This window comes from Macaca thibetana, chromosome 16, assembly GCF_024542745.1.
Source record: "Macaca thibetana thibetana isolate TM-01 chromosome 16, ASM2454274v1, whole genome shotgun sequence".
Classification (NCBI taxonomy): Eukaryota; Metazoa; Chordata; class Mammalia; order Primates; family Cercopithecidae; genus Macaca; species Macaca thibetana.
Window position 1 is genome coordinate 48,140,019 of NC_065593.1, and position 25,354 is coordinate 48,165,372.

General features: G+C 49.7%; 1 protein-coding gene across 3 annotated transcripts in view; it reads right to left on the reverse strand.

Moving 5' to 3' along the window:
• Nucleotides 1–618: 618 nt before the first annotated feature.
• PIP4K2B (phosphatidylinositol-5-phosphate 4-kinase type 2 beta) overlaps nt 619–25,354 on the reverse strand; it is a 32,399-nt gene continuing 7,663 nt past the window's right edge. For 2 of the 3 annotated variants that reach the window (XM_050762781.1, XM_050762779.1), the window contains exons 2-10: nt 23,228–23,325; nt 20,690–20,786; nt 16,012–16,164; nt 14,951–15,097; nt 13,902–13,940; nt 13,259–13,372; nt 5,926–6,184; nt 5,340–5,443; nt 619–4,679 (exon numbers count right to left, since the gene is read on the reverse strand). In XM_050762781.1, the coding sequence (XP_050618738.1) occupies nt 4,599–4,679; nt 5,340–5,443; nt 5,926–6,184; nt 13,259–13,372; nt 13,902–13,940; nt 14,951–15,097; nt 16,012–16,164; nt 20,690–20,786; nt 23,228–23,292 (1,059 nt within the window). In that variant the 5' untranslated portion in view covers nt 23,293–23,325 and the 3' untranslated portion in view covers nt 619–4,598. The remainder of the gene's footprint in view (nt 4,680–5,339; nt 5,444–5,925; nt 6,185–13,258; nt 13,373–13,901; nt 13,941–14,950; nt 15,098–16,011; nt 16,165–20,689; nt 20,787–23,227; nt 23,326–25,354) is intronic. The other variant, XR_007720104.1, reaches the window with a different exon arrangement.

Here is a 25,354-nt window from a genome sequence, read left to right on the forward strand (position 1 = left end):
TGCACAGAGGTGACATGTTCAAAGTTATGTCAGGTGAGTGGCTCCTAGCCAGAGTTCGCTCTACACACTGGAGGAGGGGGTGGTTTGTCCATTCTTCCACGTGCATGGTGGTAACAGCTAACAGGCGGATTGGCCCTGGTGCTGTGGTGTTTTGTTTTTTCCTTAAGAGTCTCGTTATTGCCCGGGTTGGAGTGCTGTGGTGCAATCATGGCTCACTGCAGCCTCAACCTCCCAAGCTCAAGTGATCTTCCCACCTCAGCCTCCGGAGTAGCTGGGACTATAGACATGTGCCATCATATCCAGCTAATTCTTGTTTTGTAGAGATGGGATCTCACTATGTTACCAGACTGGTCCTGAACTCCTGGGCTCAAGCGATCCTCCTGCTGTGACCTCCCCAAGTACTGGGTATGAGCCACCACACCCAGCCAGTGGTGCTGTGCTTTTAACCACTGCTTATTAATTGCATCTGAAAGCGGGATGTCATTGACCATATTGTTTCTCCAAACTCAAGCCATACATTGATTTAGCCGAAGCTGCCTCTAAAGCTAGGACCAAAACTTTTTAATTCTGGAAAGAAAAAAAAAGGTTCATTTCCCAAGGACTCACACATAACAGATCTACACAAAGCTTTTTGAGTTTTATTTTTTTCCTCAGGTTGGAGATTCATTGTAACATGCATGCATTTTCAAACAGTAACAGGGTCTCGAACTGTTTAAAGCGGACGTTAGACAAGCACGGGGGATTGAAAATTCCTATTTAAAAAATGGAAACTGCAATGGGATATGGAGAAGTCACACACTTGGTGGGGTGGTGGTTTGTCCTGTTTCCCCAAAAGGTAGATATGAACTTCATTCACATTTTTTAATTTCAATGATCTGACCTGATGCTGGGGTGTGCTGAGCAGCACTGCCCCTCCCCCAAGGGTGTTGGCCCCCACCGCCTCACAAAGTGGCTCTGAGCAAGGGCAAGAGGCTCCTCTGGAAACTTCTGCCCTGGGATACTGGCACAAGCTACTGAAGGACAGCTGAGTCTCCTCTTCCCCGTGGGGCACTCTTCATAAGCGGCACATTCTAGAGGAGGGAGAGGCCGCGTCACTGCCCCTGCAGATGGCTGGTAGATTGGGGAACAGTTGTCTGAATGGGTTTTCCCTTTCAGGACCCCCTGCCCGCATGACTGCCAGAAAGAGATGAGGCTCCTAGACTTGGTGGGGGGGGCCACAGGTTTAAGGCCAGAGCTCTGAAGGTTGTTTAAACACACTGTCCCTTCTGGCCCCCAACACCTGAGTAACTCACATGCTGGGGTGCTGCCGTTTTCTCTCCCACCCTTAACTGGTAAAAAGACAACTGGGAGGTAGGACTGGCTACTGAGAAAAGTCCTATCTTTGATCCACCTCCCCAAGGCATGCCCTGGCAGACCATGAAGACAGGAAAGGCAGGGCAGGAGTCTAGCCTCACCCTGAGCGCTACCAGCAGGCCCATTTGAGGCCGAAAGTACAGGCAAGAGAAAGTGAAGTAGGGAGAGAGGACAAAGAGCTGCCTGTGGTTGGGAACTTAGGAGACTGCCACTGAGAACAGCCACAGGGGCCACTCGTGGCGCCTGCCACAGACCAGCAACCCCTGAGCTAGAGAAACAAGGAGAGGTGGAGCACTGCTTCAGTCTGCGCCCCTCCACTGTGGCTTCCTGGCAAGCCCCGTGACCCCAAGCCGCAGGGCACAGAAAAGGAGTCTGTGCTGGGGGACACAAATACCCAGTGGTTAATTAACAGGAACCAGGGCCAGGGACCTTCATCTAGAGGTCAGTGGAGTTTCCAGGGCACTCGTCACTGTGGCTGGGAGACTACAGTGTCTCGGCTGTGGACATGTGGAAGAGGGAGAAGGACGGGAGAAGGGGTGACTGGATGCCAGCCAGGAATCCTGGCCTTAGCCCTATCCTGGCCTTGCCCAATCAGCCATGTCCTTATTCTTACACCTTTCTTCTTGGGAGACCCAACATTATTCGGAGATGCCATGAGACTGTTGAGCTTTTCTTCATGGCCCCAGGGAGTGAGGCTGAGGGTAGTCACTTGCCCTCCGATGCCTTCGGCTGCCCAGTAAAAGAATGGCGGGACCCAAGGAGGAAAGAGTAGGGGCAGACAGTGCTTGGGGAATCAGTCCACTTTCTCTACATTCAAACTGCAGACCAAATAGAGTATCATAATGAAAAGAAGAGAAAGGAAACTTGTATAAAGCAAGATAAATAGCTTTTAAACATTAGAATGCCAAACATTAGGGGCCAAACTCAAGGTTTTGAAGATAGCACAGCAAATGACCTTTAAAAAAAAAAAAACTGAAAATCCACCATACCACAGCTCAAAATGTTGTGACCCAGTCAACAATACTGTCAGAAAAACAAAAAGCATTTGAAACAGAATGCTACCTCTCAAACTGTAAACAATATACAACACACACACACACACACACACACACACACACACTCAATGTTAAACAAGTTAGATACCTGGTAGTCGTCTTTAACCGCTAAGAATGTGTTACACTTTCCAAACACATTATGGCAACATGATCAGCAGACCAAACGCAGAGAAGCCGGTGGGAGCCCAAGGCCATGGAGACTGCTGGAAGACGGTTTTCCAAGCTTCAGAGATGCTGGGCCTGACGAGGAGCAGATCCAAACTTGCATTCTTCATTATGACACGGGGAAATCAAGCCCAAACATTATTCCTACATAATCCTTTCCTAAGTCAAATTTGTTTTCTCCATGAGCCAGTTGGTTTCAAGTTCCCTAAGTCATGTAGCGGTCTTGCGGCAGTTGTTCAGACCTACCTATGGCCCCTTCCTGGGGCCAGGGCAGTGGTTTGACCCCCATCTGCCTCTTCCAGAATGGTTTCCCATCCAATCCAGCAGCCCCACTGAAGTCCAAGAATGCCATCTCCATTCTTTCCTGACCTGTATGCTGAGTCAGGCACAGAGACACTGCTCGTTCCTGCTTCGGAAGCTGAGCTTGGCCAGGTTTGGAAGGAGTCACAGGAAACCAATTTATTCATTCAAAATGGTTTCACAAGCGATCTTCACATCTTTGGGGTTATCTACAAGTTTGACCATATCTCATCCCAAATTCCCAGTTCCTGGTTGAGGGGGTGAGAAGATGCAGGAATGTACCTCCCCCAATGCAGAGCAACAGGGCTGTTCCTCTCCTGGCCAGAGCAGTCCGTGGCTCAGTTCTGAGGGCCCGGGTGGCAGGCTCCGAATGCAGGTGGAACACCTGCAAGAAGCCACTCCTTCCAAAAAAGCCTGTGGGCCACAGATCTGCTAAAAGTCTAGAGCGGGGCAACAAGAAGAAACAGCCCCAAGGCGGGGCCAGGTCAAAACCCACATCGAGCTCCCAAACTGGATTTCCTGGATCACATCCTCATGTAACTAGGAAGCCACCTCACGTCTGGACGCCACACTCTAAGATGGGGGTACCTTGCTGGCTGTAACTCTCCAGGCACAGGGAGCCAGATCTCCTGGCTTAAGGAGGTGTCTCTGCAAAAGAGCACTCCAGGTGCTTGGAGATTCGCCCAGAGCTAAGAGCTCGGCTAGAAGTGAGAGTGCCTGGGAGGAGGTCAGAAGGAAGGAAACAGAACGAGGGCACAGGACCTCATTTGATATATCAGTTTCCGAGGTTTTCCCAAAGGGAAATAACCATTTAAATATGAGGGTCCTGATAAATCCAAAGGTACTCTAGTTCCTCTTGACCTAGTGGGAGGCAGGCTTTACAGAGAGGACTTCTGAACTCCAGGGGCTAAGAGAGCCTGGGGCTTGGGTGATCATCACAGGGTTCTCTGAGAACCAGGTGTCCGAGAGCCCAGCCGCTTTCCTGCCCCTCACCATCCCATGAGGATGAACTCATTCCCCTCTGAGATCTCTGATTCTGATCCGAGATGTCTGGTGCTGACCTGGTATGTTCCGGACAGGATGGAGGAATAATGCAACATTTCACTTGAATCCAAGGGAAAGGTGGAGGAAGTTGTGCACAATACTCCATAAAATTACAAAGTTAATCCAGACAAGAGCAAATGCAGCAGGGCGAGGTGTCTGACCTCTCCAACCTGGCATCAGAGCACTTGGCTCTGAAAGGACCCTTGTCCTGGGTCTACTGGGTGTCTCTTTAACTGAAGGGAACTGAGAGCTCAGCAAGGATGGGGAGGGTGGGTAGGGTGATGAAATATATGATTATAAATAGCAAACCTGGAGCAATGAAATTTCAGAAACAAAACCCAAATAAACTCACAAAGTCATCTCTAGCCCCAAGGTATCTTAAAAGGTTGTAAGGTAACAAAAAGGGAACCCCTTTTTAACCTAGGTGTCAAATGGGGGGCAAAAATCAAGGGTAAGCAGAAGGTGGGGTTATACCCTGTGAGCAGGTGCACACACAGCACATCCCCCTCCTCTTCAGCTAAAGTCTCTCTCGGTGTCACAGGCTGCAGTCTCATTGCTAAAGCCCTCCCAAACCCGACTCTGCTCCCACCCTCCCATCTAGCCCAAATACACCCTTCTCCCTAACTCCCGATCCCCGACCGCATATCCAGCTCTCTGGCTCTGGCTGAAAGTAGAAGATAACTACGTCAGGATGTTGGACATAAACTCGTTGAAGCGTTTGGAGTACTGCTCAGGATTCACAGTCGAGATCTCGGCCCCTGCCTGTAATACACAAGAGGCTGATTCAGGTTGAGTTCCTGTGCCCCAATCAGGAGGCTGCACCTGGGAGGAGCCAGGGTATTCAGAAGCCTCTTAGTATCAGAGCTGAATACCATCCCCGGCCCCACCAAGACCGAGCAGACTACCTCAGGAAGTGGCCCACCAGTCCTGAACTGTCTTGGCCCCGCTCCTGTGATTTATAACCCCAGGCCTGTACCGAAGTAGAAGAAAGGCAGTGGGGAGGTGGCAGAGAGGCTCTGGATCTCTATGGGGGTCACTACATGGAGAACAGGGCTTCAGGCCCACAGAGAAACAGGCCTGTGGGGAACACTATGGTCACGGAAACAAAGCTATTACTGGCCCTTCAACAAGATGCACAATAGGCCCAGCAGGCCCTGAGGAAAAACACTGGCGGGCTTGGCCCCAAGGGCTAGAGAACTGGGGGATAAACAAATTGGGCCCAGCCTGGCAGGGAGTGGGTAGGTGAAGACAGGGAACATGGCAAGGCAGGCAGGCTGCTCTTCCAGTCCACTCTCCTGGGAAGAAGGAGACAGGAGTGTGTTCCTTGGAGCAAGAGGCCTGAGACTCCCCTCCCTGGGGTCTGAAGGTGAGCACAGACACACTGACTCAGGGGGGCCCTGGATGAAGATGGAGAGGACTCACCCCGTGTTTCACCGTTTTGGCAGCATGTGCAGCTTTCTTCTTCGTGTCGTATGGCGTGAGGATATCAATGATGGCCATGAAATACACCTCCTTCTTGGGGGAACCTGGAGGGACATGGAGAGCAGGGAAGGAGGAAGACGGGGCAGGAGAAGGGCAGAAAGCAGCTGGGCACTACTACAACCCTCAGACACAAGGCTCAGCTCCATCCTTATCATGTTGGGGCTGAGAAAAGGACCAGTGGAGTCCTTTCCAGCTTTCATAGCTCTTATCTTATTGGATCTTCACAGTCACTCTGAGGGGCTGACAGGACAGTGTAAATAAAGTTTGGTTCATCCCATGAACCAGAGCAGAACCATCCCTCAGTCAGCCAGGACAAGCAGGGAAGTATAGGAAAGCCTGGCAGAGAAGGAGCCCCAGGGCCCCAGGTTCAGGTGGCGACCCTGGAGGGGAGTCTGGAGGCAGAAAGAGGTCAAAGGCAGCAATGAATGAGGTGGAGGCCCAGATGTCCCTAGAAGGATCTAAACAATGAGCTGAGGGGTTAGGATGAGGGCAGGGCTATGCAGGGCAGGCACAGGCTCTGACTTACTTTCATGGCTTTTCATGGCATAGACATCAACAGAGGGGTCGAATTCCCCAGGACCAAAGAACCGAGGAAAGCTGAGGAGGTTGCCAGGGCTGTCAGGAGGTGTGCCATAGGAGCAGAGTAGGTTGCCACCCACCCCATCATTCTCACACTCCTCATCCTCTGCCCGCTCCTCCACCTCCATCTCTTCCTGCTCTGCCCGGTCCACGTCATGGATGCCCACCAGCAGGCTGTAGTCCATGATCTTCAGCTGTGCCAAGAACTAGGAAAGCCAAGGACGGAAAGATGGAAGGAAGAAGACGTTACACAGGACATCCCAGTGACATCCAGAAAGGCGGAAAAGGCATTCAACTCAATTCTACAGAGTTCTGAAATTCAACAGAGAGAAAGGCATCAGAGCACCTGCCCTCAGCGAGCTCTCTAAGTCTAGTGGGGAAGACAGTCATTCAGCAGGGGAAAGGCAGGAGGTCGAGGCTGCAGTGGGTTGCGATCATACCACTGCACTTTAGCTGGGTAACAGAGCGAGACTGTCTTAAAAAAAAAAAAAAAAAAGTCAAGGAGCTGTGGGAGTTTACAGTGAGGGGTGAGCAAGACCCTCCCTGAAGAAAGGAGTTGAGGCCAAGGCTTAAGGATGAAGAGGAGTCAGTGAGGCAAGTGCTGCAGGTTAAAGATGGAACGAGCACTGCAGGAAGAGGGAACAGCCCATGACTGGTTGGGATCAAGAGAGGCCATGGTGGCTGGGCACGGTGGCTCACGCCTACAATCCCAGCACTTTGGGAGGCCAATTAGGGAGGATCACTTGAGGCCAGGAGTTTGAGACCAGCCTCAGCAATGTGGTGAGACCCCATCTCTACAAAAAACTTTTAAAATTAGCTGGGTGTGGCCGGGTGTGGTGGCTCACATCTGTAATCCCAGCACTTTGGGAGGCCGAGGTGGGTGGATCACGAGGTCAGGAGATCGAGACCACCCTGGCTAACACAGTGAAACCCCGTCTCTACTAAAAATACAAAAAATTAGCTGGGCGTGGTGGCAGGTGCCTGTAGTCCCAGCTACTCGGGAGGCTGAGGCAGGAGAATGGCGTGAACCTGGCAAGCGGAGCTTGCTGTGAGCCAAGATCGCGTCACTGCACTCCAGCCTGGGGGACAGAGCGATACTCCGACTCAAATAAAACAAAAAACAAAAAAAATTAGCTTGGCATGGCAGTGCACACCTGTGGTCCTACCTACTTGGGAGGCTGAAGTGGGATCGCTTGCTTCCAGATATTTGAGGCTGCAGTAAGCTACGATGGCGCTACTGCACTCAAACCTGGGGAACAGAGTGAGACCCTGTCTCTTACTAAAAAAAAAAAAAAGGCCATGGCCAAGTTTGAGGAAAGAAATAATGAAATGATATGGAAGAGGTTGGAGAGATGGATACAACACAGCAATATATTTCAGATCACAAATTTCAACCCATTATGACTCTTAAACCCAATGTAGTGGGCTGGAACTAGGATTTCTTTAAATTAAATACAGTAGTCCACCTTTATCCACAATGGTTTCAGTTACCTGTGTCAACCACAGTCCAAAAATATTAAATGGAAAATTCCAGCGATAATTCGTAAGTTTTTAAATAGTGCACCATTCTCAGTAGTGTGATAAAATCTTGCTATGTTCTGTTCGGTGCTGACCAGGATGCAGATTATCCCTTTGTCCAGTGTCTCCACACTGTACACACTAACGTCCCATTAGTCTTTCAGTAGCTGTCAGTAGCTATCTTGGTTATCAGTTCACTATAGTGCTTGTATTCAAGTATCACAGTGCTTGTATTCAAGTAACCCATATTTGACTTCATTATGACCCCAAAAAGCAAGAGTAGTGATGTTGGCAATTCAGATATGCCAAAGAGAAGCCATAAAGTGCTTTCTTTTTTTGAGACAAAGTCTTGCTCTGTCACCCAGGCTAGAGTACACTGGTGCAATCTCGGCTCATTGCAAGCTCCACCTCCCAGGTTCAAGTGATTCTCCTGCCTCAGCCTCCCGAGTAGCTGGGACTACAGGTGTGTATCACCACCACACTTGGCTAATTTTTGTATTTTTAGTAGCGACACAGTTTCATCATGTTGGCCAGGCTGGTCTCAAGCTCCTGATCTCAAGTGATCCACCTGCCTCGGCCTCCCAAAGTGCTGGGATTACAGGTGTGAGCCACTGCACCTGGCCAGCTTTAAGTGAAAAGGTGAAAGCTCTTGACTTAAAAACAAAATAAATTCCATGCTGAGGTTGCTAAGATCTCCTGTAAGAACAAATCTTCTATCCGTGAAACTGTGAAGAAGGAAAAAAAATTCATGCACTGTATATATGGGGCTCAGTACTATCTGTGGCTTCAGGCATCCACTGGGGATCTTGGAACATGTCCCCTGCTGATAAGGGGGGACTACTGTATAATAAAATAGAATAGAAAATAGCAGAATACAAGATAGAAAATAAAGGTAGACAGTGTTTCAGTTGTATCCATTGGGTTGCAAGGTAAAATATACTTCTAACTGGCCTCAGACACAAAGTCTGAAAAAACAATGTCATCGACTTCTTTATCAGCCCAGGTAAAAATAGAAAAAAAAGGGAGGGAACACAAAACCATACAAGAATGGCAGCCAGAACCAGCCAATATTCTCAACCCATTCCCCAAAGGTCGAAAGAGGCTGTGTGGTGCAGGGGAATGTTCTGGGGCCCTCCCCTAGCATCATGTGACTCCCCTTGCCAAGCCTCAGTTTTCTCATCTGTATAATGGGTGCTGTGAGTAGGGTGGTGGTTCAAGTCTTCTATCTAGGATTTCCAGACAAAGTGTGGAATGATACAGGATGGAAATGGCCAGCTGGCATTCCAGTTTAGCTAATAATGACGCAAGAGTGCAGTCACCATCACACAGTGGTCACTAGGAGACTGCAAGACTGACCACCGTGTTAGGCCCTAACAGAGAACTAGGAGGAGAATCATCATGGAAGCAGAGTGGCTCTATGCACAGGCCCAGAACACAACTTAAAGCACAAGGAGCCCTAAAGATGGGAGCCCAGCAGGATGTCCTTGAAAGAGGAAGGGCAGGAGGGACACCACTCTGAACACTTCTAGATAAAGCCTTCTCAAGGCCCAGGGAGAAGTGGTCGGGGTCCCAGGAAAAAGAGGGTCCATGCACCATGCCCTCCACCCACCTGAGAACATTTATAAAGCAATATGCATTGAAAATAAATGCACTGAGTAAACTGCATTAAATTCTTCTTAGAACGACAGTAGGGGGAGGTAGAAAAGGGAGAAGGAGAAAGACTCAGGACAAATAATGTCAGATGATGAAAGACAGAATAAGGAGAGAACATAGTTAGGGGTGACTAAGGAAACGCTTCCTAGCAAAACGAAGCATGTTCACAGTAGCATTATTCCCAACAGCTACAAGGTGGAAGCAACCTAAGTGTGGTGGCTAATTGTATATGCCAGCTGGACTGGGCCTGAGTGCCCAGACACTTGGTCAAGCATTATTCTGAGTGCGTCTGTGACGGTTTCTGGGTGAAATGAGCATTGAACTGGTGGACTCAGTAAAGCAGACGGCCCTCCCCAGTTTGGATGGGCATCATTCAATCAGCAGAAGGCTTGAAGAGAAGAAAAAGGGTGACCCTCCTGTGAGGAACAGGGAACCTCTTCTGCCTGGCCGCTTGATGGCCTGTAGAGTAAAACCACACCACCAGCTCTCCTGGGCCTCCGGCTTGCTGACTGCAGATCTCATTGGTCTCCATAATCCCATGAACCAATTCCTTAAAATAAATCTCTTGGGGCCAGGCGTGGTGGCTCACGCCTGTAATCCCAGCGCTTTGGGAGGCCGAGGAGGCAGATCACGAGGTCAGGAGATCAAGACCATCCTGGTTAACATGGTGAAACCTGGTCTCTACTAAAAATACAAAAAAAAAAACTAGCCAGGCGTGGTGGTGGGCACCTGTAGTCCCAGCTACTCGGGAGGCTGAGGCAGAAGAATGGCGTGAACCCAGGAGGTGGAGCTTGCAGTGAGCCAAGATCGCGCCACTGCACTCCAGTCTGGGTAACACAGCGAGACTCTGTCTCAAAAATAAATAAATAAATAAATAAATAAATAAATAAAATAAAAAATAAATCTCTTGGTATAAAGAGATTTACAAAACATTCTATAGGTTTTGTTTCTCTGGAGAACCCCAACTGATATAACAAGGGTCCATTAACTGATGAATAAACAAAATGTAATACATTCAAACAATGGAATATTAATCAGGTGTGTGTGTGTGTGTGTGTGTGTGTGTGTGTGTGTGTGTGGAGATGAGGTCTCATTCTGTCGCCCAGGCTGGAGTGCAGTGGTGCACATCTTGGCTCACTGCAAGCCCCGTCTCCTGGGTTCATGCCATTCTCCCGCCTCAGCCTCCAGAGTAGCTGGGACTACAGGTGCCCACCACCATGTCTGCCTAATTTTGTTTTTGTATTTTTAGTAGATACTGGGTTTCACCATATTAGCCAGGATGGTCTTAATCTCCTGACCTCGTGATCCGCCCACCTTGGCCTCCCAAAGTGCTGGGATTACAGGCGTGAGCCACCATGCCCAGCTTTTGTTTGTTTTAAAGAGACAGGGTCTTACCCTCTAGTTCAGGCTGATGTGCAGTGGCATGATCATAGCTCACCACAACCATGAACTCCTAGCACAAGGGATCCTGCCACCCAGCCTCCTGAATAACTAGGACTACAGGCACATGTCACCACACCCAGCTAGTTTTCAAGTTTTTGCAGAGACAGGATCTCAGTAAATAGGCCAGGTCTCCAACTTCTGGCCTCAGCAATCCTTCTGCCTCAGCCTCCTGAGTTGCTGGGATTACAGGTGTGAGCCACCATGCTCAGCCTTATTCAGCTATAAAAAGAAAGAAATTCTGGCCGGGTGTGGTGGCTCACGCCTGTAATCCCAGCACTTTGGGAGGCTGAGGCGGGTGGATCAGAAGGTCAGGAGATCGAGACCATCCTGGTCAACATAGTGAAACCCCGTCTCTACTAAAAAAATAACAAAAATTAGCTGGGCATGGTGGCACACGCCTGAAGTCCCAGCTACTCAGGAGGCGGAGGCAGGAGAATTGCTTGAACCCGGGAGGCAGAGGTTGCAGTGAGCTGAGATCGCACCACTGCACTCCAGTCTGGCGACAGAGCAAGACTCTGTCTCAAAACAAACAAATAAATAATTAATAAATAAAAAAAAAATTCTGACACATGATACAATATGGATGAACCTTGAACACATTATGCTAAGTGAAATAAGAGAGTCACAAAAGGACAACAGCTGTTTGCTTCCTCTTTTTTTTTTTTTTTATTTTTGAGACAGAGTTTCATTCATAACATGTTGCCCAAGCTGGGGTGCAATGGCGTGATCTCGGCTCACCGCAACCTCCACCTCCTGGGTTCAAGCGATTCTCCTGCCTCAGCCTCCCAAGTAGCTGGGACTGCAGGCATGCACCACCACACCGGCTAATTTTGTATTTTTAGTAGATGACCGAGTTTCTCCACGTTGGTCAGGCTGATCTCAAACTCCTGACCTCAGGAGATCCGCCTACCTCAGCCTCCCAAAGTGCTGGGATTACAGGCGTGAGCCACCTTGTTCAGCTTCCTTTTTTTTTTTTTTGAGACGGAGTCTTGCTCTGTCGCCCAGGCTGGAGTGCAGTGGTGCGATCTGGGCTCACTGCAAGCTCCGCCTCCCGGGTTTACGCCATTCTCCTGCCTCAGCCTCCCGAGTAGCTGGGACTACAGGCACCTGCCACCACGCCCAGCTAATTTTTTTGTATTTTTAGTAGAGACGGGGTTTCACCGTGTTCGCCAGGATGGTCTCGATCTCCTGACCTCGTGATCCGCCCGCCTCGGCCTCCCAAAGTGCTGGGATTACAGGCGTGAGCCACCATGCCCGGCCTGTTTGCTTCCTCTTATGTGAAGTTCTTAGAGTAGTCAACTTCACAGGGGCAGAAACTAGAATACTGATTGCCAGGGATTAGGGAGAGGGAATTGGGAATTAGTGTTTAATGGGTATAGCGTTTCAGCTGGGGAAGATAAAAGTTCAGAGATGAATGGTAGTGCTGGTTGCATAACAATGTGAATGTACTTCAAGCCACTCAACTACATACTTCAAAATGGCTAACATGCACCTATAGTCCCAGCTACTTGGGAGGCTGAGGCAGGAGAATCACTTGAACCCAGGAGGTGGAGGTTGCAGTGAGCCGAGATCATGCCACTTCACTCCAACCTGGGGACAGAGTGAAAATCTCCTCCCCCACCAAAAAAATACACCTATTATTATATGTATTTTACCACAATTAAAAAAAAACAAAAAACTTTTTTTTCCCGTTTGTTTGTAGGGTTTAGTTTTAAAGAGCAGCCTCTCAATTTATCAAAAGAGATGAAGACACTGAGTTATCAAGTGGTCCAGGTAACATTCTCCCTATTTAGCACCCGTCCTCCCCGGACTACAAACAGAAGTTTGCTTGATAAGTGGAGAATCAGAGCCAGAGCCAGAGAAGAACCTGGTTGGTGGATTTTTGTTTTTTTGAGATAGGGTCTTGCTCTGTCACCCAGGCTGGAGTGCAGTGGCACGATCACGGTTCATGCTGCCTTGATCTGCTAGGTTCCAGTGATCCTTCCGCCTCATCCTTCCAAGGTGCTGGGATTACAAGCATAAGCCGCCATGCTTAGCCAACTTTTTTGGTTTTTGTTTTGAGACAATGTCTCGCTCTGTTGCCCAGGCTGGAGTGTAGTGATGAGACCACAGCTCACTGCAGCCTCATCTCCCAGGCTCAAGCAATCCTTTCGCCTCAGCCTCCCAAGTAGCTGGGACTACAGGTGTGTGCCCCTGCGCCTGGCTAAATGTTTTAATTTTTAGTAGAGATGAGGTCTTGCTATGTTGTCTAGGCTGGTACTGAATTGCTGAGCTAAAGTGATCCTCCCACCTCAGCCTCCCAAAATGTTGGGGTTACAGGATCTTAATAGCTGGGTTCCTACAGCTCTGATGGCCAGATGCCCTCTCCATTGTAGGGACAACAGCAGAAGGGAGTTTGGAAAAGGTGTTGGAATGAATTAGTGAAAAGGGAAAAGCATTCTAAACTAAACTGCAAAGGTACTACTGGCACCAACTATGCTCCGTCAGGTGGAATGATCATTTGCACTTGCTTTAGGTGCCCATAAGTGCCCACACTGCTCAAATCACCAGCCTTCCTTTTGTCTATACTCCTAGAAAGTAGTGAATTCCATTCTTCTTAAGGTTTAAGAGGCTCCTACTCTAGGTAAGAAGGAGCCCTGCAGGTGAAAATGAAGGTTAGTAAGTACCTCAACGTCCCGCTTCAGTTTCTCCAGGAAGTTCTTTTTACTCTCCTCTCCCACGTGCAGCTTCTGCCCTTCATTGAGGAAGTCATTGTCTTTGAATGTTGGCAAGTCCTTGGCCTAGGTGAGCAACAGCAGTTAGGCTGGGTAAGCCTGATTCATTCACCCCAGGGACACCCAACTGTTCTGCTGGGAGCAACTATACAGAAAGCAGAAAGGTTTTCAGTGTACTGACACTCAACCTGTTAAATCAACAGTGCAGGAGCCTCTAGTCCCAGGCTTTGGGCAGGCGGGGAGGGCAAATACATGAAAGATGAGGAACGACTAAAGGACTCTTTCCTGTTGAGCATGGACCAGCTCAGGGCTCAGGCAGCCAGTAACTGACTCAGGCTAGACTATGAGATGGAAATGTCTGCCATCCCAGCAGGACTATGAAGAGCCTAGTGAGGGCAGAGGTAAAAGACCACAGACCAAGGTCTAGGCCTAGCATAAGGACAGGCAGGTGATTCGTGACACAGGGCATTTCATATTGACAGATGGTATGTCTGGGAGCTTGGCTAGGGGCTGGGGTAGGCGAGGGACAGGATGGCTGACAGGAGTTGTTTCTGACTCTGAGTAACCCTTCCATTCCTGCTCAGCACCAGCATACCTTCTCCTTGTCGCTCGCTTCTCTGGCAACCGTAGAACCCTGAAAGGATAAGAGCCATCAGGGGAAGTCCAGCTGAGGCAAAGTCGACTGCATGAGCAAACATGGGAGAGCCAGCAGGTGAACTCAAGTAGGCTGGTTAGAGTCCTAGAGGGGCCAGGAGGCAGCACCTTGTTCATTTACTGTGTCAAGCCCACTTATAGAGCTCTACGTGCAATATACTTGTTACGTGCTCAGCAAAGAGGACTGCACTGGAGAAGCTCAGTCCCTGCCTTTAAGCCACTTTCCTTCTAACAGGGGAGACAGATATTCAGCAGTGGTTCCACCGGTCATTAGCTCATTCACTACCACGGTGCTCAGTGGTACAGGGGGGAGACAGTACACTCTGAAAGCACATACCACAGGGGCCTGGCCTGCGGAGGGACAGTGGCCAGGGCGTACCCACTTCCTGGAAGTAGTATTTGGGCTGAGCTCAGAAGGGTAAGGAGGAAGCAATTAGGTCGGGGAAGGAGGAGGTGGACAGAGAGGAGACTATTCCAGACAGCAGATGTGAAATCCTGGGAAGAGGAGCACAGGCACTGCAGGAACGCAGAGGAAACCAGTGCAGCTGCAGCACAGAGGAAAGGGATGGCGGCATAAGTTGACAGAAGTCAGAAGCCAGGTTCAAGAATACGGAGCACCCTAGTTCACAGCCACAAGTGTGTCCTTCTCAGCGTCTAGAGATGCACTTGTGCTGACAGTCCATGGGGGTCTGATGGATGCTAAAGTGCGTGCGTCAGCACGGCCTCCCTCGCTGTGCACATTCCACAGACAGGAACGTCAACTGTTGCATAAATATGGCACATGTAGGGCTTAAATAATCTCCTGTTACTGTCACCTGGACTTCAAACAGCCTTTGGTCCACAAGAATCAGGCATATCCACTCCAGAGTTCCCTGTCCATGCCAACACATAGGCTTCCAGCTTTCCCAATTACATGGAAGTTGGAGTAGGGGCCCCTCCGGAGCTCAGACAGCAGGGAGGCACAGCTCCAGCAAACACAGAGCCCTTTACCTTGAGGTCATACTTGCGATGCACAGTGAGCCGATGGCTGAACACGTTCCTGGTAACCACCATGTAGGTTTCCACACCATCCACGGTCAGGCGGTACATGCCCAGGAACTGTGGCAAAAGGGTGTTGCCATGACACTCCACTATGAACTAGAATAGAAAGGAAGAAGAGAAAACACTAAGGAACAGGCAGTGCCAGGGATGGATGGGGCTCACCCCAGACTAAAATGCTCCCTGGCTCCCTGGAATTCCAACCTCTAGACCAGTAGTTCTCCAGCTGGGTTCTATGAAGCAATAGGGGTTTCTCAGGCTTAAAACAGGCAACAGCCACCTCCAGCCTCCTGTTGGCATGTCAGAGGGAAAGGCAATCTGAGCAGGTGGCTCAGAGCCCCTGTGGGTTCATATTATTAGTATCTCACCTAAGATTTTGTTTAAAATAGGATTCTACCACAGGAAAATCCCTGATCCACACCTTGCATCTCTTCTGCCAGCCTGATATGGGAAAGCCACAGGGAAGAGACAAGGCCCGCCAGGGATCCAGCCATCTGGGAGAAGAGAACGGCTCCATATCCAAAGCTCTTATCCACGCCATGCCCCAGGGTTTCTGCCATAACTCCCGAAAGACCAGAAGTTCCCTTCAGCCCTTCTCAGGTGCCCCAGAAAGGAAGACCCAAGCAGGCTGAGGACAGACACACAGATGGTGCCACGGGACTCCCTGCCTTCCTCGTGGACAGGTTCCAGATGAGTGGAGAGATGGGACAGGAAAGGAAACAAGCCTGCCGAGCCGAGGGGGCCTCTTTCAGAAGAAACGGGGTGGATGCCAGAGCGTGAACACTTTCCAGCTGGGGCTCAGTTGGCAATGAGCCTTCACGGCTCCTTCTTCCCTTTTTAAATTAGGCATTTCAGCTCACAGAAATACAGTTGCAGGAGAGTCCCACTGCTTGGTGATCAGAAGCAGTTGCCATTACCAGAGAGGACCAACCACTCCCTAAGAAGCTCCCCCGGGGCTCTCTTCTCCCTCTTCCAACCCATCCTCTGCAGCCCAGGCTTGGGACTCACCATACCTGGTGGTATTTCTTTAAGATGTTGTGCATCTCCGCCACGTCCTCGCTGGACACAGTCTTGATGACAAAGCGCCGGTCGTAGGTGGTGAGGAAACGCGTGCCACACCGGCCCTGGCTGTCACTGTTGATGGGGGCGCTGCGCGTCACTGAATTCTGATAATCGAAACAAAAGCAGGCTGGGCTTGCCAGGGGAACAGAATTCTTTCGCTGAGTCTTCCCTCAGGGGCTGGACTGCTTGAGTGCCAACAACACCGAGATAGAGGGACTCCCAGATGGGAGTTTACCCGCCCCTTTTCTCACAGAGTGTTCACATCCCTCCCTAAGTCTTCCTCCAAAGTGACAAGAATTGTTCCTTACCACGTGCCCTTCATTCCAGTCTAGGATGGGAAGAGGACTGACTGTGAAAGTTTCTGTCCTGATCCCAGAGAGCTATCCTACTAAAATTCTGCCTCTGATGGAGGGGGCTGAGTCTAATCTGGATTCTCACATGCACTACGACCTTGGGTGAGACATTTAACTTCTCTACCCCTGCATCTCCTCATCGGGAACACAAAGACGCAAACTGAGCTGATTCTCCCAGTCTCTCGGGGGTGGCAAAGACGAAGCTTAGGAAATACTGTCTTCAAGGGGTCTAGCACAAAGCAGCAATGCCCATTCGTCTCTTGTCCGTGGATCTACCCTAGTGCTGAAAAATCTTCCCCAAAGCAGACAGCTGATCCTCATCTCCGAGCCTGACACCTTTCCCCTTGCCTCAACTTCCTGCTTGTCTATGCAGGGCTGGGAGGCAGTTTTGGGGAGCTTTCCTGGTTGTATCCTTGCTCCTCCTCAAGGCCCTATTCCCATTAGGATCAGAGAACAGTAGAAGCCTTAAGAGGGAGGGTGTGGGAAGGTGTGAGTCAACCAAAGGGATAGGGAGGCAAGGCTCAGGGGAGATCCCAAATGTCCCTGTTCCCAAGAAAACATACATAGGGATCATGTCACAGAAATGTCTCCTCTCCAAGTCCTTTCCCCATCTCTCAATGAGGATCCTGTTATTATTATCATTTTTGTAGAGACAGAGTCTCACTTTGTCACCCAAGCTGGAGTACAGTGGTGAGATCTCAGCTCACTGCAGCCTCTATCTCCTGGGCTCAAGTGATCCTCCCGCCTCAGCCTACCAATAGCTGGGACTACAGGTGTGCACCACCATGCCTGGCTTATCTTTTTATTTTTTATTTTTTTTGAGATGGAGTCTCGCTCTGTCGCCCAGGCTGGAGTGCAGTGGCCGGATCTCAGCTCACTGCAAGCTCCGCCTACCGGGTTTACGCCATTCTCCTGCCTCAGCCTCCCGAGTAGCTGGGACTATAGGCGCCCGCCACCTTGCCTGGCTAGTTTTTTGTATTTTTTAGTAAAGACGGGGTTTCACCGGGTTAGCCAGGATGGTCTCGATCTCCTGACCTTGTGATCCGCCCGTCTTGGCCTCCCAAAGTGCTGGGATTACAGGCTTGAGTCACCGCGCCCCGCCGCCTGGCTTATTTTTATAGTTTTTGTAGAGATGGGGTTTTGCCATGTTGCCCAGGCTGGTCTAGAACTCCTGAGCTCAAGCAATCCTTCCTCAGCCTCCCAAAGTGCTAGGATTACAGGTGTGAGCTACCACGCCCAGCCCTTTTTTTTTTTAAAGATGGTATTTTGCTGTCACCCAAACTGGTGTAGTGGTGCAATCATAGCTCACTGCAGCCTTGAACTCCTGGGCTCAAGGGATCCTTCAGCCTTGGCCTCCTGAGAAGCTGGGACTATAGGCATGCACCACCATGCCTGGCTGATCAGGATCCTACTCTTTTTTTTTTTTTTTTTTTTTTTTTGAGACGGAGTCTCGCTCTGTCGCCCAGGCTGGACTGCAGTGGCCGGATCTCGGCTCACTGCAAGCTCCGCCTCCTGGGTTCACGCCATTCTCCTGCCTCAGCCTCCCGAGTAGCTGGGACTACAGGCGCCTGCCACCTCGCCCGGCTAATTTTTTGTATTTTTTAGTAGAGACGGGGTTTCACCGTGTTAGCCAGCATGGTCTCGATCTCCTGACCTCGTGATCCACCCATCTCGGCCTCCCAAAGTGCTGGGATTACAGGCTTGAGCCACCGCGCCCGGCCAGGATCCTACTCTTTACTTTCCCCCAATACCTCCTTGGAAAACCCTGGCGGAGGAGTGAGGACCACCTTCATGGGGAAAACTAAAGTCAGAGGTGGTAAGCAGCTTGGGGAGTTCCTCAGCAAAGGTGCTAAAATAGCACCCCAAAAAATAGAGTGTTCCCGTTACAGAAATGTTGAGTAGACTCTGTGACTGCGTCCCTCTTCCTCCCAGCCTGGCCTTTCTCCCATAAGACTTATAGGCTGCAAGCCTAGCTGGGAGGTAGAGGCAGCATCTCCTGACTCTCTAAGTGGCTGGCAGTCCAAGAATATAGGGTCCCCTCCCTGAGCACCATCCTCCCTGCTCTCATTTCAGTCTTGAGCACGGGCATGCACCCACAAGGCTGTTAGCAGCAAAATGCAGACACTGAGAGGATGTGGTTAGACAGCCCAGGGGAGGCGAAGGAACCCCTCACTTGGAACCCCTCACCAACGAACAATGGAGGGAAGATGTCTGAGCAACTTGGGGTTGCAACAGTGGCAAGAAGTTTCCCGAAAACCTCCATCCCCAGTCAAGTCATGATTGAGTTCAGGGTTCAATCCTAACAGGGGGCTGTAGGAACCTCCCAGTACCTCTCAGGTGTGGGCATTCCTGGGCATTCAAGCCCCAGCCATCTCGTCCTCCTCTCACAAACCCTCGCCCTCTTCTTCAAGATACTTTTCTTTGCACGCAAGCCCTCCAGAGAGGAGGAGAGAGGGGAGGAGACTCTAACCCAAGGTCCATTCTGCTGCTGTGAACTACTCTGTGAAAGGGGTGGGGTGGGAAGAACTACAGTGTTAGAAAAGGGGCATCCATTCTAGGTTTCACTGTGCTATGGGGAAAAGAGTTTTCCCCATAGATGAATGAAAGTCAGCTATATGTCAGGCCAGGGGTGCTGGCTCACGCCTGTAATCTCAGCACTTTGGGAGGCTGAGGTGGGCAGATCACGAAGTCAGGAGTTCGAGACCAGCCTGGCCAATATAGTGAAACCCCATCTCTACTTAAAAAAAAAAAAAAAAAAAAAGCAAAAAATTAGCCAGGCATGGTGGCAGACACCTATAATCCCACCTACTTGGGAGGCTGAGGCAGGAAAATCGCTTGAACCCAGGAGGCGGAGGTTGCAGTTAGCCGAGATCGTGCCATTCCATTCCAGTTTGGGCGACAAGAGTGAAACTCCATCTCAAAAAAAAAAAAAACAACAACAAAAAGTCAGCTACATTTCTTTTTTTTTTTTTGAGGCAGAGTCTTGCTCTGTCGCCCAGACTGGAGTGCAGTGGCGCAATCTCGGCTCACTACAAGCTCTGCCTCCTGGGTTCACGCCATTCTTCCGCCTCAGCCTCCCAAGTAGCTGGGACTACAGGTGTCCGCCACCACGCCCAGCTTATTTTTTGGTATTTTCAGTAGAGACAGGGTTTCACCATGTTAGCCAGGATGGTCTCGATATCCTGACCTCGTGATCCGCCTGACTCGGCCTCCCAACGTGCTGGGATTACAGGCGTGAGTCACCGTGCCTGGCCAAAGTCAGTTACATTTCTTACAGCTATAAAGGTGAAGTGGAAAATTCGCCCACCTTCACCACAAGGCTGTCTGCCAGGGAAGAAGATCCAAGGAGACATGCTAAGAGGAGAAGTGACAGAAACCATGGACTATGAGTCAGATTCTAATGTCCCTGACACTGGGATTGATTCCTCCCAAGAGGTCAATAGCCTCTACAACACTGTCACCCCTTGAAGGGGACAGTTGCCCTAGCAGCCCAATCCTCCCTCCCACCACCAGGATAGGGCATAAGTTTAGGAGGTGACACTCATACCTGGCAAGAGGTTCACTATCCTTGAAGTCTTCGTTTTCTAATCTGTTTTATCTGCTTTAAGAGGCCTCATCTCTCACTGACAATAATTCTCTTTTTTTTTGAGACTGAGTTTCACTTTTGTCGCCTAGGCTGGAGTGCAATGGCATGATCCTCGGCTCGCTGCAACCTCCACCTCCCAGGTTCAAGCAATTCTCCTGCCTCAGCCTTCCGAGTAGCTGGGACTATAGGCGCATATCACCACACCCGTCTAATTTTGTATTTTTTAGTAGTGACAGGGTTTCACCATGTTGGCCAGGCTGGTCTCAAACTCTTGACCTCAGGTGACCTACCTGCCTTGACCTCCCAAAGTGCTGGGATTACAGGCATGAGCCACCATGTCCCACCCAATTCTGTCTTTGAAGCGAAACTATGAATGAGAAGGGTTCTTCAGCCTAGACTGGGAATGTCAGACTAAAATGAAGGCGCTTCCGCAGACCCCTCTCCCTCCTGCTGCTCTCCCTCCAAGGGAGAGGGACCTGAGTGTGTGCAGCATCCTCAGAAGCATGTCTAAGGCCCTCGCGCTCCAAGGGGCCCCCCACCGCTGGGGGAGAGACCACCTGGGCTGGAGCAAGGCATGACACAGAGACACAGCACAAAAACAGCTAACACGTTTTGATTATCTACGTGTCCTGTGGCTTCCTGACCCCATTCCATTCCCTAATACTCTGATGTTGCCAGGAGCCTCCATACCTGGTAATCCTGATCATCAATCCCAAACCTCTCCCGAAGGTTTCGGAACACCATGGGGCAATACTCCTTAAACTTAAAGCGGCTGGGCAGGTTCTCCCTAGGGAAAAGCAGAGACATGTCTTTGTGAACTGCCCCTTGCTCATCTTAATTCTATTATTATTATTATTTTTTGTAATAGAGACAGAGTCTTGCTATGTTGCCCAGACTGGTCTCGAACTCCTGGTTTCAAGCAATCTTCCCACCTCAGCCTCCCAAAGTGCTGGGATTACAGGCATGAGCCAGCACACCTAGCCTCATCTATATTCTGACTTCAGAACTCCTCAAAGTGTGGTCCACAGATTGCCTGGATCTGAACATCTGCCATACTTAACACGTAGGTTTCCAGGCTCTTAGGAATTCTGGAGTTGAGTCGAGAAACAAACACTCCAGGTGATTCTGAGCATGTAAAAGTTTAAAACCTTTACATCTTGTGTTCACTTTGTAAAATTAATCCAGCAGTATATCTGAGATTTGTGCACTTTTCTATGTGTTTGCTGCCCTTCAATAAAACATACATTAAAGAAAAAACTCTCACCTGCTGGGCCATGAGCCTGAGTGGAGGCTCCACCTCACAAGCACTGTGCTCACTACAGTGGGAAGCTGCATGTGAGCATCTGCTGTGAGGTGAAATCAGCCTGAATGCTACAGGGAAAAACCTCTCTCATCAGAGGGCCCCTCTCCTCTGGCCATACTCCTGTGGAAGCATCCTGAAGATGGTTACATATAGGAAGCCCTGCCCTGGGCTTCCACTGGGACACAGGAAAAGAGTGCCTGACTTAAAGAGGTCCTCAGTCAATTGAGTGGGACCACAGAGCCCTGTCTGCTGGCTGCTGGCACCAATCTCCACCCTCCCACTCCCTCATCAACACAGACTCCCAGGAGGACAGAACATCACCTTGAAATGATGACTCCTACCAATCCTCCATCTTTACAACAGCTATCCTGTTTAGGGACCCCCTTTCAGAAATATGTCCCTCTGACTACTCCAGGATGACAGGCTTTAAGGAAATCAAAAGGAATGTCTTCTTGGAAAGGAAGTGGCCTATCTGCCTTATCTACCCTATCTTCTAGTAAACAATACTAGAATCTGATAAATAGCATAGCATACACAGGGCTAGGCGCAGTGGCTCACGCCTGTAATCCCAGCACTTTAGGAGGCCGAGGCAGGTGGATCACCCTGATTGAGGTCAGGAGTTTGAGACCAGCCTGGCCAACATGGTGAAACCCCATCTCTACTAAAAATACAAAAAAATTAGCCGGGCGTGGTGGCGGCTGCCAGTAATTCCAGCTACTCGGGAGCCTGAGGCAAGAGAATCACTTGAACCCAGGAGACAGAGGTTGCAGTGAGCCGAGATCGCGCCACTGCACTTCAGCCTGGGCAACAAGAGCAAAACTCTGTCTCAAAAACACCAACCAAAAAAAAAAACACACACACAGTTGTTGGAAGGACAAAAAGGAATAAAATAGAAGAAAATAAGAGATTGGGTTCTCTGCTTTAGGCCAAGATATCAAGGAGGTAGCACCTTACCAGAGGCCATGGACCCTGAAGTGGGTAGTGGTGCAATGCCCACTTCCAGAGCCCTGACCTCTGGGTCAGAACAACCTTCTTTCTGGCCTCTTGAGTTGAGGGCTGCCTCTCCCTCCTTAGGTGGCCACTTAACAAGTGGCAGCTATGGAGACAGACAGCTTCTAGAACAAGATGGTATTACTTACTATGGCAGAGGGAGGTCACTAAGGGACGTTCTCAAGTCAATCTTCTCTTCTGGACTAACAGTCTGGGAATGGTGGGGTGACAGAACCCAGCTAGTGAAGTGGTGGGGACTGTGAGACAATGAAGAATAGAACCAGGATTCACATGCAGAAAGGAGAAAGTGTGAGCAGCAAATAGTCCTGGGGTGGTCCACAGAGGGATGGAAAATCCAGGCCCCAAAGGGCTTAAAGCAGGCCCAAAACTGTGCCAGGTGAGGCGGCCGCTAGTGTTTCCAACAATATCTGAGACAACCTTCAGACACTGGTGCTAATCCAAGAAGTAACAACACACAAAAATGGGAAGTGCTACTCTGGGTAGCGTGCCCTCAAGCCCCATGCTCCGCCTGTGGCTCATACACCAGCCAAACAGAAAAGAGCCTGGCGGCATCCCAGGCCAGGAACATGCCTGGCAACCTCCTGCCTCAGACTAAGATCAAGATGGGGCCACTGCTACAGCCTCACACTGGATACCTCAGCTCCAGAGCAGCTCACTCCCACCTGAGCTGGCTCTAGATGAATCACCCTAGGCCCAGCCACGTGCCCCAAGGGACACCAGAGGTAGGCTGATAAACGAATGAGATGATGACAATACTAGGATGAGAGGCACATAGCGAATGCAGTTTCCTGGCCAGTTTGTCAGCTCTGAGATCCAGGTGCTGCCTTGGCTCCCGCCATGCACGAGGCTTCAGAAACCTCTGACTTGAGGGAAAGGACTGCCACAAACCTGAGTCCACTCAGTAGACGACTTACTTATTGAAGAGATGATTGTCCACTTTGATCTTGCTGTAGGCTTTAAAGTCATCTGGCATTAGCATGACAGGAACAGGAACATTGCTCAGCTCATTGATCTGAAAAGCAAGGAGAACGTAAGGCTCTCAGCCAGGAGGCCACGTGCCTCGGAGACACTAAGCTACAATGTGGATGTCACAATCTCGCTTAAAGCATGTACAAGTTTCCCTCTCTTTTTGTTTTTTTGAAACAAAAGCACACTGAGATCACACCACTGCCTGGGTAACAAAAGTGAGACTTTGTCTCAAAAAAAAAAAAAAAAAATTAAACACATTAGCCAGGCATAGTGGTGTACACCTCTTGTCCTAGCTACTCAGGAGGCTGAGGTGGGAGGATTGCTTGAGGCCAGGAGTTTGAGGTTGCAGTGAGCTATGATTGCGCCACTGCACTGCGCTCTAGCCTGGGCACGAGTGAGATCATGTCTCAAAAGAGAAAATAAAATAAAGTGAGGCCAGTTCCTGTGTCAAGTCCTGCCATACACTAAACTGGGGCAGATGGGGCAGGATGCCTTTCCTCTACTGCAAACAAACCTTCTGTCTTTCATCCCTTCAGGGAGCTGGATCCTGGACAGACAGCTGGTTTTCCATTGGTGCAGAGATGAGGGCAGATCCTGCCCTTCCCCACATCGAGTTTAGCCAATTAGTGGTCTAATTAACCACAGATGTCCTCTCCCATCACAGCAAAGTATCTGACATTTGACCCTCAACCCAGTTGCCACTAATGCATTCAGGATTTACAGAGGAAACCTTAGTCCCGACTTAATGGACTGGGGGGAGGAGGCACAGCCTTGTGTCTCCCAGACACTTTCCTTGCAAATCCTATTATCTCAATGAGGCCCCAGGTGGCAGTGAGGGGATAACCTAGAGTCACCAGAACTCCTCCAGGAGCATAAATGGGGGAAATGGCATTTAATTGGCTGCCCCTTTTATGTTCCAAACGTTTTTTATTTAGAAATGTCAGAGAATGGAGGAAGTTCAAGTTAACGCAGTAACTGGGCTAGGGAACCATACCTTCCTAGCGTTGGGAAAAAACCCAATTTACTCAAGGAGAAATGAAGGAAGCCATAGGAATGCATGCGTTTGGAGAGGGGTGCTGGGGGAGGGGTAGTTTATAAGTTGGCAGTGGAGCAGAGACTCAGTAAACTGCTGGCAAAAACTGACATAGACACAAGAGTGTATCCTGTATGATCCCATTTATATGAAATTCTACAACAGGCATCTATAATGAAAGAAATGAGATGAGTTGCCTGGCCAGAGGGCAGGGGTTGCTGAGTGTAAAGGGACATGAAAAGTATGATTCTACGGTGACAGAAATGTTTTATATGTTGTTTGGGGTGATGGTTACATGAGCATATATATTTGCTGAAATTCATCAAATTGTATACTTAAAATACTCACACTTATTACACATAAATTATTCCTTAATAAAGTTGATTTTTAAATTTCCAGTATCCAGCTCTGTGATACCCTTCATTGGCTAAATCCTCTCAATAGCCAAAAAAATCCCAAAGAGTCATGCCAGTTCCCATTCCAGGGGGTGCTCACAAGAGAATGTGATTGTTAAATCTATGCCTAGAGGAAACCATTCCACTTCCTTGTTTTTCTGCCAACAAAAACAATTCGTGGTGGCTGCCCATTTCCTTTTTCCTGGCATACCAAGCCTGGCTCTGAGACTTAAAGGGAAAACAGAGACAAAGAGTTCAGTGCTCGGCTGGGCACGGTGGCTCACGCCTGTAATCCCAACGCTTTGGGAGGTCGAGGTGGGTGGATCACGAGGTCAGGAGATGGAGACCATCCTGGCTAACCCGGTGAAACCCCGTCTCTACTAAAAAATACAAAAAACTAGCCGGGCGAGGTGGCGGGCGCCTGTAGTCCCAGCTACTCGGGAGGCTGAGGCAGGAGAATGGCGTAAACCCGGGAGGCGGAGCTTGCAGTGAGCTGAGATCCGGCCACTGCACTCCAGCCTGGGCGACAGAGCGAGACTCCGTCTCAGAAAAAAAAAAAAAAAAAAAAAAGAAAACATGACATGGTAGAAATACACTCACAGGCCCGAGGAGGTCCAAAGCAAGAACTGCGACTCCAGAGAGGA